The 16,494-nt window shown below is 48.8% G+C and overlaps 1 protein-coding gene across 2 annotated transcripts in view; it reads left to right on the top strand.

Moving 5' to 3' along the window:
• ABCC4 (ATP binding cassette subfamily C member 4 (PEL blood group)) overlaps window positions 1–16,494 on the top strand; it is a 269,575-nt gene that overhangs the window by 113,963 nt on the left and 139,118 nt on the right. For both annotated transcript variants that reach the window (XM_002713003.6, XM_051850536.3), the window contains 6 exons: window positions 4,489–4,585; window positions 7,317–7,526; window positions 9,124–9,264; window positions 9,603–9,640; window positions 10,035–10,129; window positions 12,198–12,344. In XM_002713003.6, the coding sequence (XP_002713049.1) occupies window positions 4,489–4,585; window positions 7,317–7,526; window positions 9,124–9,264; window positions 9,603–9,640; window positions 10,035–10,129; window positions 12,198–12,344 (728 nt within the window). The remainder of the gene's footprint in view (window positions 1–4,488; window positions 4,586–7,316; window positions 7,527–9,123; window positions 9,265–9,602; window positions 9,641–10,034; window positions 10,130–12,197; window positions 12,345–16,494) is intronic.

Here is a 16,494-nt window from a genome sequence, read left to right on the forward strand (position 1 = left end):
CGGGGAGGTGCTGTGTCGGCCACGGGGGCAGCTGTAATAGAATGCTGCACACCAGGAGGCTTAAACAGCTGGATTCTGTGTTCTCACCGTTCTGGGGGCTGCAAGCCCAAGATCAAAGTGTCAGCAGGTTTGGTTTCTGCCTTGGCCTTACTAGTAATCACCGCTTCGCATCCTCCCGTCTCCTTTCCTCCTCTTGTGCCAAGGTTGCTCTGCCTAACAGGTCATCAGATTGGAGCGGGGTGCACCCTTGTGGCCTCGTTTTGACTTGCCTTTTTAAGGGTCCTGTCTCCGAATTCTAAGAGAGCAGGAATTATGGCCTCACCTAAGCAATTTAGTCCGTATCAGTTGTCCCATGTAGCAAAGTAATGAAGGATTTGAGCAGAGTTAGGGTAGCATACAAAGGGACTTCAAAAAGTTCATGAAAGTGTACCAGTTTTTTTAAAAAAATCATTTATTGATTGATTTTAGAGACAGAGACAGAAAGCTCCCATCTGTCTGCTGGTTTACCCCCCAAATGGCCACGACCACCCAAGTCAAAGCCAGGAGCCAGGAACTCAGTTCAGATCTCCCATGTGGGTGGCAGGGACTCCACTGCCTGTTTCTTCTTAGGGTCCCGTTAGCAGAAAGGTGGATCAGCACTGGGGGTTAAGCACAGGTACTCTGATATGAGATGCATACATTTTAGACAATGTCTTAACTGCCAGGCCATACTCCCATACTTCTCATTATCTTTTATTTTATTTATTGCAAAGGCAGAGTTACAGAGAGGCAGAGGAGAGAGAGAGAGAGGTTTTCTGTCTGTTGGTTCACTCCCCAATTGCCGCAACGACCAGAGCTGGGCCAATCGGAAGCCAGGAGCCAGGAGCTTCTTCCAGGTCTCCCACATGGGTGCAGGGGCCCAAGGACTTGGGCCATCTTCTACTGCTTTCTCAGGCCATAGCAGAGAGCTGGATCGGAAGTGGAGCAGCTGGGACTTGAACTGGCACCCATATGGGATGCCGGCACTGCAGGCGGCGCCTTTACCTGCTATGCTAGAGCACTGGCCCCTCCCGTTATCTTTTAATTCAGTTCACCCACAGCCATTTGGAAGCCCCCTTAGATTGCCAGGATAGATTCCAGGGGTTGGGACATGAGATATTGCATGAGTGTGGGACTCCAGGTGGGGGTCACTAGACATGTTCCCATCAGAGTGTGCTTGGGAAATGTGCCTGGAACTGGGATGACAAGAAAGTTCTAGAAGTAAATGGTGGTGATGGTTGCCCAGCAGTGTGAATGTACCTCATGCCACTGTGTGCTTATAAATTGTGAAAATGGTAAATTCTATTTTATCGCCACAACAAAAAACCAGTGTGGTGGCGTTGCGTCTTCCAGAAGGCAGAAAGCAGAGGCAGCTGCCCTTGTCCTTGCCCTCAGCTCTCTTCTCTCATCCTTCCCGCCTGCGTGCTCCTGGGTGTGCCTTATTGGGTTTTCCTGTGGGCAGAGCAGGGCTTTTGTGGCTTGCATGAGCCTTGTGCGGGTCCACTCGAGTTCTCCATCACTCGCAGAACCGCTCCTGATGGGACGTGGTGTTTGTCTCTTGGGAGGGGAAGGAACGTGTTCTGATTGCTGGGTGTCTGTATGCATGTCACAGAGGCTCCCCAAGTTTTTCTGCGCACACAGGAGGGAGTTATAATGTCCTCTTGCACCTTGAAGGTTTAATGCCTTTGGATATGCACTTGATAAGAGTAAGCTTGTTAGAACGGTTGTTTGCTAATCGCACCCACATTCTTTGGGGGAAACTTGGAGCAGGGAGCACGAATGCAATTTAGGAAATCACTCAGGAGAATGTTCTCAACGAGTTAGAAAATTGGATTGAACAATATGCTATGGAAGATGGTGGTTGTGTTGAAGCTTAGGAATGTGAAGTGTTTTGTATAAAAAGTGAATGAATTACACTTCTATTTGCCATTAATAGTTTTACTTCAATCGTGGATCTACATCCATGGTTATGAGGTTTGTGAGTTTTACAACTATATGTTGGAAACGTTAAGTGGGCCCTTATGATACTGATGCCAGTCAGATCTGCTTCGAGCTTTCAATCTTGTTCCATTTTGAAAAGCCTCAAGTTCTCGGCCGCAGACAAAATGAGTTCTGCGGGTCTGTTCTGATAATTAGGTCACCTACACCCAGTTGTGGTTTGTGCAGGCTGAGACCAGGTGCCTTATGAGGAGCAGGAATGCACGTCTCACAGTTCTGGGGGCTGGGAAGTCGAAGCTCAGGGCCACAGCCAGTCTGATGTCTGCTCCAGGCTCATCATGGTCCATCAACAACCCTCTTTCCTGAGGCCTCCTTTATAAGGAAGGCTAATCCCATTCATGAGGGCAGAGTTCCATGAAAAGACCCCTCCTCCAAATGCCTTCCCACTGGTGACTAGGTTTCAACAAGAGACTGTGTGTGTGTGGGGGTGGGGTGGGGGTGGGGGGACATGAACATTCAGACCTCAGCACTGGTTCACCTGTCCTGATTCAGTCCTTCCTAGGCTTTGCTCACCTTCTGGGTGCAGCACCAGGCCCTCAAATGGCAAAGAGACTTCTGTGCAGCCTGCCCCCATTCGGCTTTGCAGCCCTTCCACTCCCAGCCAAGGCGACCTGTGGAATGCCGGAGTCAGGCATGCCTGTTCTGTCGTCTGTCTGTCTACACACTTGCTGTTCTTTCTGCTTATGCCAGAGCCATGGAGAAAGGAGGATGCAGACCCCACCCACCTGCCTTTCCCCTCTGTGCCTGCAGGGGGCAGTATGCCCTTCCTTTGGGCCCACAGCCCTCCACGGGTGGCTTGCTATCTGAATTGAATGAGTCACCGCTGACTCAGTCAATGGGTTTATGACAAGACTAGGAAATTTTTTTCCTTAAATATTTGGGCTGTGTTTTCCTGGAGATTTTGCAAAAACATATAGTTCAGGAAAATTTTAAAGTCATCTGTCACCATGTTATTTCAGTTATTTATGTGATTTTTATAGATGATGGAAGATCCGTGGCAGAACAAGTTTTAAAACCTTAAACTTGACCCTTCTTGGACATGGCTGCCTATCGCCTATCAGATTTGATGGTTAACATCTCCCTTCAAATAGTTATAAAGAGGGATTTATGGCAGGTGATTTTGAATTAAGGATAAACAATTCCATTCAAAGCTTGAGTGCTAAGCCTGAATAGGGATTTGCTAGGTTGAGAAACTTAGGTATGAAGTCAGCCAAGTTAAGACATGTCTAGAGGGAAACGTTAATCCTTATGGATTGAGAGAATGGAGCCCTAGTTTGTGCCTCTATGTCAGGACCTTGGTTCTGATCAGAGGCCTGGTCCCCAGAGTGCCCTCTTAGGGCTTTGTCACCCTGAATGAGAAGCAGATGGTTAGCTGTGGCTTAGGGGGAGAGTGGACCGGTGATGCTGACAATAGTGTCGGGCGTCAGTAGTATTCTGGGCCTTTTTCACGACTTAGTGCTTTTATTTCCTAGAACATGCAATAAGTTGACCATAGCCTCATTTTAAGATGGAGTAACTGAGGTTCATGAAGGCTTAGTAGCTCACCCAACATTGCCAGGGTGGAAGGCAGACCAGGGTTCTGTCTTTGATCTGACCCCCTCAGGAGGTTGCCTTGGGACCCATTTTCCTGACTTTGTGCTCTGCGCAGGGCCCTGCAAACCTGGAGTCTATGCTGGGAGCGCAGGTTGTGGTCTCTGAGTCTTGTATGCCAGGCTGCTTGCTCCCCTGGGGGTGGGGGCTGGGACTGAACTCAGTCTGCATTTAACACCAAGAACACTCGCAGGAGCTGCTTTGGAAGAACTGTAAGGTTGAATATTGAGGTGCCTCTTGACCTTTGACTCAGTGGATGGAGGATGTTACATTCGGAGCATTTGGGTTCAGTCCTAACAAAAGAAAGCAGGCTCCCTGGCTGGGCCTGGAGTATTGTGGAGCCTTCCCAAGGCCTCACCAGCATTTTTTTTTTCTCCATTATTTAGGAAGAGGGGCCTGGAAAATGCACTCTGGCAGAGGTTATTGAGGAATCTAACGCTTGTGTATGTGTGGCTCCTGTGTACATCCCGAGTCACCCACAGGAAGCTGGCCAAGGCACTGATCTCCCTCTCCCCTTTGTCATACTGCAGTCGAATCATTCGTATTTCTGATAAGTGAGGTTTTGGGATCTCCGTGCTGTTTGATTTTCATCATGAGATACATAAATAGATCTCAGGCTGACTTTCAGAAAGAAAGCTTAGTGGTCACCACTTCCTTTGCCAGCCTGCTGTCTGGAATTTCTCAGCAGAACAAGGCTCCTGTTTGCTATGGTGAGACTAAGGATCTGGTCAGCTCCCTTGATGTGTACCGTGTTCAGTGTGTATTCACATTTGTATGTAAACTTTGCATCTTTGACTGCTGTGTTGTCTTTTTTCTCATTATGGCTTTCCAGTTTGGAGCACTCTCACTAACACGTCTGTGCTGTGCCTCTCCCATTTCTAGGTGCATTTGTCAAACCTTGCATGAGAAGATCACCATTTTAGTGACTCATCAGTTGCAGTACCTAAAAGCTGCAAGTCATATTCTCATATTAAAAGATGTAAGTAATTTCTGGAAGTCTGCGACACTCACTGGCACTCCAGTGTGTTGAAGGAGGATACTCCCAGCTGGCTCTCTGCCTTGGGCCGTGTGGGGAGCTCCCTCTTCCTCCTGGGTTTCACAACACTCATGCGTTTGAACATGAATTCAAAGCACTGGTAGAAATGTCACTATAATGGCTTCAAAGTATATCGGACTGTGGCATCACATTTACGAAATTTTAACAGTTCTTGTGAAATTGTTAATGCTGTTTTAGGGACAGCTTTTTGTTCTCCTGTAAGAACTGTCTGTGTCCTTTTGGTTGTCATACGTGGTTTGCCTAAAGAACATGCTGTGAAAGTTACAGGAACACAGTGGGACAGCCGCCAGGCAGAGCACCTGCTTCCTGGAACAGCCCATGCCTGGTCTCACTGAGTACCGGTTTGTAGGGGAGTCTGTATAGCAATAAGTGAGACCACTCCTTGCCTTGTGGCCCTTTCATGCTCTCTGCGAATACATGCTATGAAGGAGAAAGGGTGGGGTGGCCACATGGGGACCCGAGGGACAGTAGCATGAGGGTGCTGGCTCTGCAGTCACCTGGGAGAGGTGTAGCTGAGGCGGTGGGATCCTGCAGGGTCTTAGGGAAGGAAGTCATCTGTGTTTAGAGGGCCAGAAGGGAGGCTGCATGGCTAGGGCTGAGTGGCTGGAGCACGTGTGGTGGGAGAGAGCTGGGCTCAGGGCGGTAGTCAGTAGATCTGGGATTGGGCTGGAAGCCATTGGATGCAGGTGCGTGAGGAACAAAGTGCCGCAAAGTGGATGACTGGAAACAGCGGGCTTTTCTTCTCTCACTGTTCTGCAGGCTTCGAGCCTGAGCCCAGGGTGCTGTGCCCTTGGAGGGCCCTGGGCGGGACTCCTTCCCTGCCTCTGCCCCCTCCTGGGGTTTGGTGGGAATTCTTGTTCCTCAGCTCGAAGCTGCAGCTCTTCAGTCTCTGCCTCTGTTGTCCTGTGCCGAAGTCTATGTGTGCGTCTGGGTTTCTTCTTGTCTGGGGACATCAGCCATATTGGACTTAGGGCCTGCCCTACTCCAGGGTGACCGCATTTTTAACGAGTATATCTGCAAAGATCCTATTTCCAAATAAGGTCATATTCACAAAAGCTAGGGTTTAGAACTTGAATGTATCTTTTGAGGGCCAGCGTTTGACCTGCAGCAGCTAGTGTGATGGAGAGGTGGGGGTCAGTGGGGATCCTTGTTGGCCTCCGTGCCTCGGCACCCTTCGTTGTCCCCTGTCTGCTCACCTGGCCCTTGGTCAAATCCCATGTAGTGGATCTGAAACCCGCTTGGTTCCTTCAAACACGATATTCCCCCTCCCACAATCTCTCGGTAAATGATGGAAATTAGAAATTCTGTTAACTAGTACACAAGGTGTGTGTGCACCATTGTCAAAGAGACAAGTTTCACGTTATTATGATAGACCAGATTTATAATGATAGCAGCATTCTTGCAAAAACGCTTAGCTCCACATGCTTACTGTGGCTTTCGAGGATCACCAAGGAGCCTGCCTGATGCGTGTCCCGTGACATCACCTGTACTTTCCAAAAAATAGAGTGTCCCCTGGTGGGCACCCCCTGGAGGGCACCCCCTGGATGAATGGGGGTCTGTCTTCACTGTTGGTCTGGCCTCTTTTAAGAGCAGAGGGCATCACTGGCCCCTGCCACCTCTCTCTTTTTAGGAATACTGAGTCACAGTACCAGCAGTAGTTTCCTTGTGTGCCTTGTAGATGCAAAGTAGAAAGTGACGATGCCATTGAACAAGGTATGTGGGTTTTCCCTCCTAAGTGGATCAAGACACCATGTATTGTCAATAATGTTCAAGTTCTCCAGTTATCAAGCTGTTCCAAGTAAACCAAGGCATCATGGGATTTTTCTCAGAGGACTGCATTAGGAATGGGAGAGCTGGGGTAGTATTGGAGTCCTGGATCCCCTCCCCCCATCTTCACCAGGGCTGATGGTCCTTGATTTGCTTTGTATCCTGGATTTGGCTTAATATTTTGGTTGCTCCTGTTGGAGTAATTCAGCTGGCTTCCTTTCACAGGGTGCAAAATGAGTGTAGATCTTTGCGCGTTATTTTCTATGACTTTGTAAGGAAGGGAGACCGTGTGATGAGGTGTCGTGTGGAGTGCTGAATTTTCAGTTAGGAAATTCCCGAGTTTGCACGGCAGTTTGGGAATAAAGAACGTGAAGACACAGCTCACGGGTTCAGTGCCCAGCTGGTTCCCAAGGTCTCCTCCTGGCAAGGCAAGAGCGTGGCCTGTGGCCGCAGGGCCAGCGGAGGCTTGTTGAGTGACTCCTACCTGAGCCGATACACTGGCACCCACCTCCCTGTCAGTGTATGTTTCTCTCCTGAAATCTCCTTTCCATTCTACTCTGTTCCTTTGGTTCTTATCAATGAGGCTTATTTCAGTTTCCTGTTCTCTGAAGAGACTCCCACAACGTCTGTACTTTTTGCTTCCTTACACGCTCATGGTATTTTTGTCAATAACCTCATTTTCACACCTTTGTTTTCCCTCCCCCAGCACCGAATGCAGGGTTCGACAGAGGACAGAATACTCAGTTATGTGTCAGGTTGATTAGCCAGAATTCCGGATCTAGGGATAATCTCAATTTATAAGATCAGTTCACCTCTCCTGATTATTACTAGGGTAGATTAGTGTTATCACAGGCAAAGACTCTGAAATTCTCTGTTTTTATTTCAGGGAGAAATGGTGCAGAAGGGAACCTACACGGAGTTTCTGAAATCTGGGGTAGATTTTGGTTCCCTTTTAAAGAAGGAGAATGAGGAAGCCGAGCCGTCTCCCGTTCCAGGCACGCCCACCTTGAGGAACCGGACCTTCTCCGAGTCTTCCGTGTGGTCTCAGCAGTCCTCTAGGCCTTCGCTGAAAGAGGGTGCCCCCGAGGGCCAGGAAGTGAGTGCCTCTCCTGCTACGCTGTACGCAGGTTTTGTTGGCTTTCATTGGTCTGCCGGATCTTTGATCTGCTCTGCTTCGTTTGTCCCAGAGTCGATTCTGGGAATGCACGCTCAATGGAATTGGTAGAGTCAACAGATTGCAGGGGGCCAGCCTGGCTGGGGCTGTCCTTTTGGTGTGAGCTGAGCAGTCTCATGGAGAGGAGAAGTGGGTGTGATGCTGGCCGGTCTGAAGCTGTCTGTGGCTCTCCCTGATCCTGGAACTCTTGAATTACTGCAGGCAGACCCTGCTTGTTCCTGTGGCCCCCAAGCTTCCAGATGCTTCATTGAAAGACCCCCTTACACTGACCTGCTGTGGTCCACCTCTTCTGCTTGCTGGAATGTTCTCACACTAAGTCACCGATAGGATTCTTTTGCCCTATTGTCAAATGGTTTGTATTAAGCCAGAAATAGCATGTGCAAGGACACAACAACTCCTGGCACATGATAGATTTTTTTTTTTTTAAAGATTTATTCATTTATTTGAAAGGCAGACTGACAGAGAGAGAGGGAGAGACAGAGGGAGAGAGCTTTTCCATCGTTGGTTCACTCCCCAAATGGCTGCAATGGCTGGGGCAATGCCAGGCTGAAGCCAGGAGCCCAGAGCGTCTTCCCGGTCTCCCACATGAGTGCAGCGGCCCAAGCACTTGGGCCATCTTCCACTGCTTTCCCAGGCACATTAGCAGGGAGCTGGGTTGGAAGTGAAGCAACCGGGACTCAAACTGGCACCATATAGGATGCTGGCATTGCAGACCATGGTTTAACCTGCTATGCCCCAGCGCCAGTCCCGATACCTGTTCTTCATAGTTGTGTCATTCTCGTCTTTCTTGCCCCTCAAGAGTAGGAACCACATCTTATTCATCATTGAGTCTCCAGTGGCCACCACAGACAAGTACTTCTTCCTCTCTTGGGAATCTGTAATGCACCTAACGGCCTCCAGACAGAAATGCATTAGAGCTCCCTTGGAAATGGATTTGGGGTTTCTTCGCTATCCAAACCCTCAGTCTAAATCCAGCAGCTTGGGTGATGCACATAGAATAGATTCCTTTGCTATCCCAATTGTTCATTACCCAAATGTACTGTGTGAGCTCAGTTTGCATTTGTTTATGTTTCTCTCTTTAAGTGACAAATAGTCAGCTGTGACACATTAATTCTACCTCACTTCACGTGCAGTTGAGTTCGGGTGTGTTAGGCACATGCTAGAAATCACGAGGTTCTTCCTCATACTTCAGAGCTGTTCCGTAATAGACACACGCTGTTCCCTTTCTTCTAACAGGAGCCTAGGTGTGGGATGGCTGGGTCCAGGGGTGGCTGTGTGTGCAGCCTGGCCGGGTGTTGCAGACCCTCCTATGTGGCTGGAGGGTTGGCTGGGTCCAGGGGTGGCTGTGTGTGCAGCTTGGCCGGGTGTTGCAGACCCTCCTATGTGGCTGGACCGTGTTGTACTCCCACCTGCCACGATGAGACGCGCCTGTTTCCCCACAGCGTTCCTAGTGGAGTGCATGGTCAACTCTGGGGCTGTGCTGTCGTCTACCTTGTCTCTCACTGCCTCTTTCCTTCAGCCTGAGACCACGCAGGCAGCGCTGACTGAGGAGAGCCGTTCTGAAGGGAAAATTGGCTTTAAGGCCTACAGGAATTACTTCACAGCTGGCGCCCACTGGTTTATCATCGTTGTGCTGTTTGTGCTCAACATGGCGGCTCAGGTAAGCTATGGCCTTTGTTTTGCACCCTCAGATTGTTAATGATTTAGGCCGCATTTTGCTGTTCACTTGGGGTTTGCATTGAAGTTAGCTCTCTGTGGGGAACAAAACGAGTGGTGCTTCCTGGGGTTTTGCCACAAGGAGGGAGTGTGTGGGGTCTTTTTTTTAAGATTTAACAATACACTGTGCATTGCCTTGACCTCTGACCTTCTGGAAAGCTGGGCTCTGCACAGACCTCAGCCTGGGGCACCGTCTCTGTTCTCTGCAACCTTGGCCTTTGTATTTTAGCGATTAAGAGGTTTGCGCTGCCAGTGCTGAGTTTTCTGGTTCTCCTTCTGTAGGTTGCCTACGTGCTTCAGGATTGGTGGCTTTCGTACTGGTGAGTTATTTCTGCTCTGACACAAAGAGTTCAAAACCCAGGAGGAAACCTTACCTCTGTAGAGAGTTCTGGGAGGGGAGGGGAGGGGCGGAGTTTGCTGCGCCTTCTCTTCTAATCCACACTTAGTGAATTCACCTGCAGAACAATTAGAGTTCTTGCCGGTGGAGTGTGACCTGTAATGGCCTCTACCCACGTCTGACCCTCAGCCACATGTACAGAACAGAAAGTCAGTATTCAAAGTGGATTTATGTAAGGTGGACAGACACAGGCCTGTGTGAGGCTGGGGTCATTCTGCACCATGAAACGTTTCCCCCAAAGTGAGGCTCATTGGTTTTGTGTTTGTGTAAGTGGAGCCTGCATCTCAGTACTTTTTATTCTCTTCCCCTCAACACAGGGCAAATAAGCAGAGTGCCCTGAATGTCACCGTCGGTGGAAGAGGAAATGTCACTGCAGAGTTAGATCTTACCTGGTACTTGGGGATTTACTCAGGTAAAGTCGAATTGTTCCGTCTATTATGGGAGGGTCTGCACGTGTTAGCCTGTGTGAGCTCCAAGGGCTTTCAGGAGTAAATGCAGCAGTGTCTTCACAGGCCCGGAGGCTGAGTCGCACGGGCTCTGTGAATTAATTAGAATAATTATTTTTTTGAAATCTACTAAAAGAAAGAGGCTGAATGAAGACTCTCAATTTGCTCTGCTCGGATTTTGAAAGTGAAACTAGGATTGAGCATTCAGAAAATCAGCCACTGGAAATATGTGGCTATTGTCTATTCTAATAGGTGGCTTTCGCTAAATCTTCTATCATTCTATGGATGGGCAAGGGGATTAGAAACGGATCCCCACCTTGTGGTTCGGATTGTTCCAATTCTGTCTGAATAAACCCCAGCTTTTATTGGACTCGGATGAAATCCTCTGGCAGCATGGCCCCCAAATAAAAGCATCATTCCTTCCCAGGTGTGCAAAGCTCCCCTTCACCATGCTGCCCTTCTCCTGGGCCTCACTAATTACTTAAGAGGGACGCAAAGCAGGGGGACAGACAGTGTCTGGGAATTAGGACTCCTCTCTTTCTTACCTGGCAGTCACAATGTTATCGCGTCCCCAACTGTGCGATGCATTTAACATGTGGTGCGCCAGACTCATGCTAACACCACACACTGTTTCCACAGGAATGCTTAGACTGTATGTAGCATCACACACTTTCTAAAGGAAATCCTCACCTAAAAGTTTAAATATTCCCCCAGGAAACGCTCTGAGATTTACTTGGAGATGGAGGGAGTTTATCTTAGTAAGAACCCACACACTGAAAATTGCTTTCTATTTTGTTGATCACTTGCTCAGACATCTAAATCCTTTAGCTGTTTAGCTGCTGGGGTAGTGGGCTCTGTGAGGCCTAGAACAGAAGGGAGAACACCGTGGTGACCTGTCCACGTGGGATGGCAAGCTCAAGAAAATACCCGTTGATGCAGTTGAGGCATCTGAGCACATGCAGGGGTTGGGTGACAGTGAGATTCATTTGAGAGGGAAAGATTTATTACCCAAGATATCCCCACTCCACCTCACATTGTGATGAAGAGATACTAGGAAAGCTCCTTTAATTTCTGCACGCATGGTGGGTACTTGTGCATGTCTTAATAAAAATATGTTTTTCAAGTTATGTTCATTTAAAATGCATTGTGTTTATATGAAACACTTAGTGGGAGATCAGTTGCCTATGTAGATGAATTATCTGGTGTTAAAATCTAATTTGCATTTTTTTGCAATTCAACTATTTAAGAGTTTTGCCATGTGGAACTTAATATGATATTTTCAAATTCTTTAAAGCTACTTGGGCATTTTCTACAAGGAAAAGGTAAATCATTTTTCCCATTCCTTGTTAATATTACATGTTGGTATTAAAAATATACCACGCTTTTAGTTTATGGGGACATATTGTAAATATTATTTGGAATGTAGAGAAGGGAAGATCAATTATTTTTTTTAAGATGTATTTATTTGAAAGAGTTACAGAGAAGGAGAGAGAGAGGGAAAGAGAGAGAGGGAGATCATCCATCCACTGGTTCATTCATTCCCCAGATGAGTGCCGTGGGTAGGGCTGGGCTGGGCCCACGCTAGGAGCAAGGAGCTTCATCCAGGTACCCTACATGGGAGGCAGGGGCCCAAACACTTGGACCATCTTCTGCTGCTTTTCCCAGACCATTAGCAGGGAGGTGAATCCGAAGTGAAGCAGCCAGGACAGGAACCGGTGCTCATATAGGATGCTGGCGTCACAGGCGGTGGCTTTACCTGCTACACCACAATGCCAGGCCTGATCAACTACTTCTTATGATTATCTTTCTTACTTCTAAGTAATTGAATTATTGAAGCCTAGAATGAAGCTGTAGTTTTTTTCCTTCATGTAGTTTGCATTCAGTGGCAGAAAAATAGACTTAATTCTGCTTTGTATACGAGTGCAATGCTTTATGAGATAAAATAAATTAATATCTTTGTAAACTGCCTGCTTTAGCAGGGTGGGAGAAAATGCAGGCATCCCGAGTTTTCTTATTGCTGTTTCTTTATTTCAGGTTTAACTGTAGCTACCGTCCTTTTTGGCATAGCAAGATCTCTGTTGGTATTCTACGTCCTGGTTAATTCTTCACAAACTCTGCACAACAAAATGTTTGAGTCAATTCTGAAAGCTCCAGTATTGTTCTTTGATAGAAATCCAATAGGTAAGTCAGACACCCAGTTTCTCAGTACATATGTCTTGCCACAAACTTAGAATCTGATTACGTTTCCGTCTTTGAAGATGGAGGCGACGCTGGGAAGAAAATCGCGACGCGTGTTGATTCATTCTCTACAGAACGCTTTTCTGATAGTTTCTCCTCCCAGAGCAAATCTGAATGTAGGGAGCACACGATCTTTTATTCTGATTTATGTGTGTGTGTAAAAATAGATGAATGTTCGTTTGCAGGCTGATTTAGGAATCCACCTGTGGTGTGGCTTAGGAAACGCCCCTCGGCCTACACACAGATGTGTTTGAAGGTAGCCAGATTGCTGCTTAACCTCTGGCTGTGTTGACGTCACTGCTGCGGGCTCTGCACCTTCGGGAAGGGCCTTCTTCTCAGGAACCCTCGCAGAGGCGAGACAGCTGTGGGTTGTTTCTTTGTTGAATCGGGAAGCCCTTTCGTGTCTGGAACAACAGAGCTGTGGAGTGTTCTTCTGTGCACTTTGCCTGCCATGGCAATGAAGAAGGGCTTGACGTCCACTGGCAGAATGGAAACGTGCCCTCGAGTCACCTGAGTAAAAACGCAGTCTTAGTCTCACAGTGGCCATTGGGTTGCATGGTAGCGACATGGTGGTACTCAGTGCTCAGTTTCTTTAAATGTGTCTGGCTGGCTGTTTCCCAGTGGCTGTTGCCTCCGCCCTGAGGCCCTGTGTTTCTCTGAAGAGTTAGTCATCACTGTAGGCTCCTGCCTTTGGCGGGTGAGTGGTCCTGCTGTTGCTGTGAGGCCCGGAGTGGCTGTGCTCATGTGCACGATAACTGACAGCACCTGCAGAGGCAGACCGGCAGCATGGGGAGGGCACAGGGGTACCTTTGACTCGGCCACAGATTGGCTGCATGACCAGGCACAGAGAGTCTGCTGGACATGCAAATGCCAGATCAGGGCGTTGTGGTGAACAGTGTGGACCTCGGAATTCAGTCCTGGTGCTGGTTAGCAATGCTCACGTGCTTGTTGGTTAATTTCTCTGGGCCTTGATTTTCTTATCTGCAAAATGGGCATACTACTCACACCTGCCTTATTCAAATACTGGGAGGATTAAGCTGGATAACCCATTCTCAGCGCTTTGTTCTCAGCCACACGGTCAGTGCCTGATGCATGCTAGCAGCATGGAATCTCCTATCTCCAGGGGTCACAGTGGTGAGAGTTAAATACACCTGTTCTGGCAGGCATCCTACATAGATTTATTTATTGTTTGGCCCAGGCCCTGTGCCAAGTGCAAGGAATTGTAAACTGCAGAGATCACATGGCTACGGCTGTCGCGGGCAGTCTGAGTGCAGCTGTGGTTAGAAAGTGGAGGGCTTCTGGGCTCTTAGAGCTCTTGAGTCCACAGGGCTTGGCCAGTTGGTCTGGAAACTACGGTTATGATGTTTGAAGCGTTAAGTGGGGCTGCGTGCATTTCAGTTATCACAGCTTCTGAGTGCACCTCACTGTAGTTAGCCAGGGTCCTCATGCAGAGGATTGTGGGCTCCTCCTCCTCCTCCTAGTACTACTTGCTTATTCCTCAGACATTTGGGATCCAGTTGCAATCTTGCTAATCTCATAGGAGCACATGAGCATTCGTCTTGCCTCCCCCTCCTCTCAGTAAAATTAAAGCCCAGATAAACACTCCAAAGATCAGCCTTTAGTTTGCCAGAAATATTTAGAGGTCATGAATGATTTATTTAGTGGTAAATTTTTTTTTAAATAGATTACATCTTAATAGTAGATTTTAGGTTTCCATTTGGGTGAATATTTTACTTTGGAGGAGGGCCAAGGCTGTGAGTTATGCTTCAGAGTTTATGCATCAGTGGTGTGCACTTAAATGGTTGGAAGATATTTTTAACCATCCCTGCCCCAGGCTCCCAAGGTAGCTGTGCGAGCACCATGGGTGTGTTGAAGAGCCTTGCAGAATCCTGTGCCTACTCAATTATCGAGGGCTCTCCAGGCTGCACGGGGAGACGGGGAAGCCTGGCTTTTCTCTCTGGAGTTTTTCAGCGCAAGCTCTCCCAGGAGCCCCAGGGGTCAGCAAGAGCTGCTTAGGAGCTTGGCATCCTGGCAGCTGCCCAGATTTTAGAAAACCAAGAGAGTAGGAAGGAAGGACGTCCAGGAAGCAGCTGGTACGGAGACTGCGGGCCAAGCCGCCGGGGATCTGCCCTGCTGCTCGGTCTGCAGCTCTCACCTGCGCTGGGCTGGGCTCTGCCACCCTGTCCTGCATTCCCTCCTGGCCGTGTGTACCCGACATGTGCCATCTCTCAGCCTTCCTGCAGGCCCCTGTCCCCTGTGGCTGGGCTGCGGGAGACCCCAGTGTCCCATGGAGGGTGCCGAAAGCCTGGCCATGCCTCTTGTCGCTCCCCCTCTTCGTGGAGGAACGACACAGGACCCTGCGCTGTTCTTTTGTCTGCTCGGCCCTCCCCGGGTTTGCTGCTGGTTCTTCCCGGGTTGGCTGCCGTCCCTTCCACCTCCGTGGAAGGGCGGTTCCCCCCGCCACATTCCCCACCTCCGCGGGGGAGCGGCACACCGCCGGCCGGCTCTCTCGGGGGCTGCACAGGTGTTCCTTCAGATAGATGTTCCCCTTAGATGTTCCTGGTGCATGTTGTCTCTCTCCTCCTTTATAGTCCTCTTCCTCCAATCCCAACTCTGCTACCCACACGCTGAGCGCGCTGCTCTCCTGCAATCAGGAGCAGGTCCTACAGTTTACTGGTTGAACTGGAGGCAGCTGTGTAGAAGCTGTTTTCCTCCTCTCCCAGCGCCATTCTGTGGGGGAGCAGATGCATAGAATAAGTCTTAATTCCAGTAACTCAGTCTAGTCTGGGTTGCTCCCCACACCTCTGACACCCGCGTTCGGTTCCTGGGATGTAAGGAGAAGAGCTTGGTAAACCCGGAAAGTGCATGTTTGCTCTCCGCAGTGAAGTGACTGGGACTACCTTCACCGTTCCAGACAGCTGGTTTCTGAGGTCGCCTCAAGTTATAGGACCTTTAGGTTCCTCTCTGCTTGAACTTGCATTTGACTGTGTGAAGTTTGTTTTGGTTTGTGCATACAACATGATCCCTACTCATCTTTCATAACCTGGTAAATAAAGCTTTGGGGATAAATTTTCTTAAAGATTTCTTTCTTTATCTTGAAAGCAGAGTTAGAGAGAGACAGAGACAGAGAGACAGAAAGACAGAGAATATCTTCTACCCACTAGTTCACTCCCTAAATGGCTGCAATGGCTGATGCTAGGCCAAGCCAAAGCCAGGAGCCAGGAACTCCATCCGGGTCTCACACATGAGTGGAGGAGCCCACAGACCCAGGCCATCTTCTGCTGCTTTCCTGGGTGTATTAGCAGGGAGCTGGGTCAGAAGTGAATCAGCGGGAATTCCAACTGGCACCCATATGGGACTCCAGCATCACAGGTGGCAGCTTAACTTAAACCGCTCGCTGTGCCACATCACAGGCCTGTGGGGTAAAGTTTGAACCTGGCTTTACAATGGGAAGGGCAGGTTTTCTTTTCTCCTCTTTTCTTCCTTTTACCCTACTTCTTTTTTGATGATTTATTTATTTGAAAGATAGAATTATATAGAGGGAGAGAGACAGAGATCTTCCATCCACTGGTTAACTCCCCAAATGGCTACAATGGCCAGGACTGGGCCAAAGGTGGGAGCCTGGAAGTCCATCCGGGTCTTCCATGTGGATGGCAGAGGTCCAAGCACTTGGGCCATCCTCCACTGCTTTCCCCAGCACATTAGCGGGGATGGGATGCTGACGTCACACATAGTGGGCAGTTTAACCGCCTGCGCCACAGTGCTACGCCAGCTTGTCCATTTTCTTTCCTCCTTTGATGGATTTTGTCGATGGCACTGGGTGTGTCTGTTGGAGAGCCCAATTTCCAGCTGCTCCCACAATTTCTCCAGTTTCTGCTCCCCCCACCCCAGCCCCGGTTGAATCCAGCGTTTGCGGATGTGGTCTGTTGCTATTTGCTACACCTGCCTCTTGCTAGTCAGCGTGTCTATGATCTTAGCCCCGTTTCAGTTCCATCAGATCTTAATTAGCGGGTAACACAGATCCCAGGCAACAGGAAGCCATTGAGAGATTAGGAGTTGATTTCTATTTTACATGTAAATCGTGTTTTCTCGC

This window comes from Oryctolagus cuniculus, chromosome 9, assembly GCF_051225735.1.
Source record: "Oryctolagus cuniculus isolate XC-2025 breed Fujian yellow rabbit chromosome 9, ASM5122573v1, whole genome shotgun sequence".
NCBI classification, from domain to species: Eukaryota; Metazoa; Chordata; class Mammalia; order Lagomorpha; family Leporidae; genus Oryctolagus; species Oryctolagus cuniculus.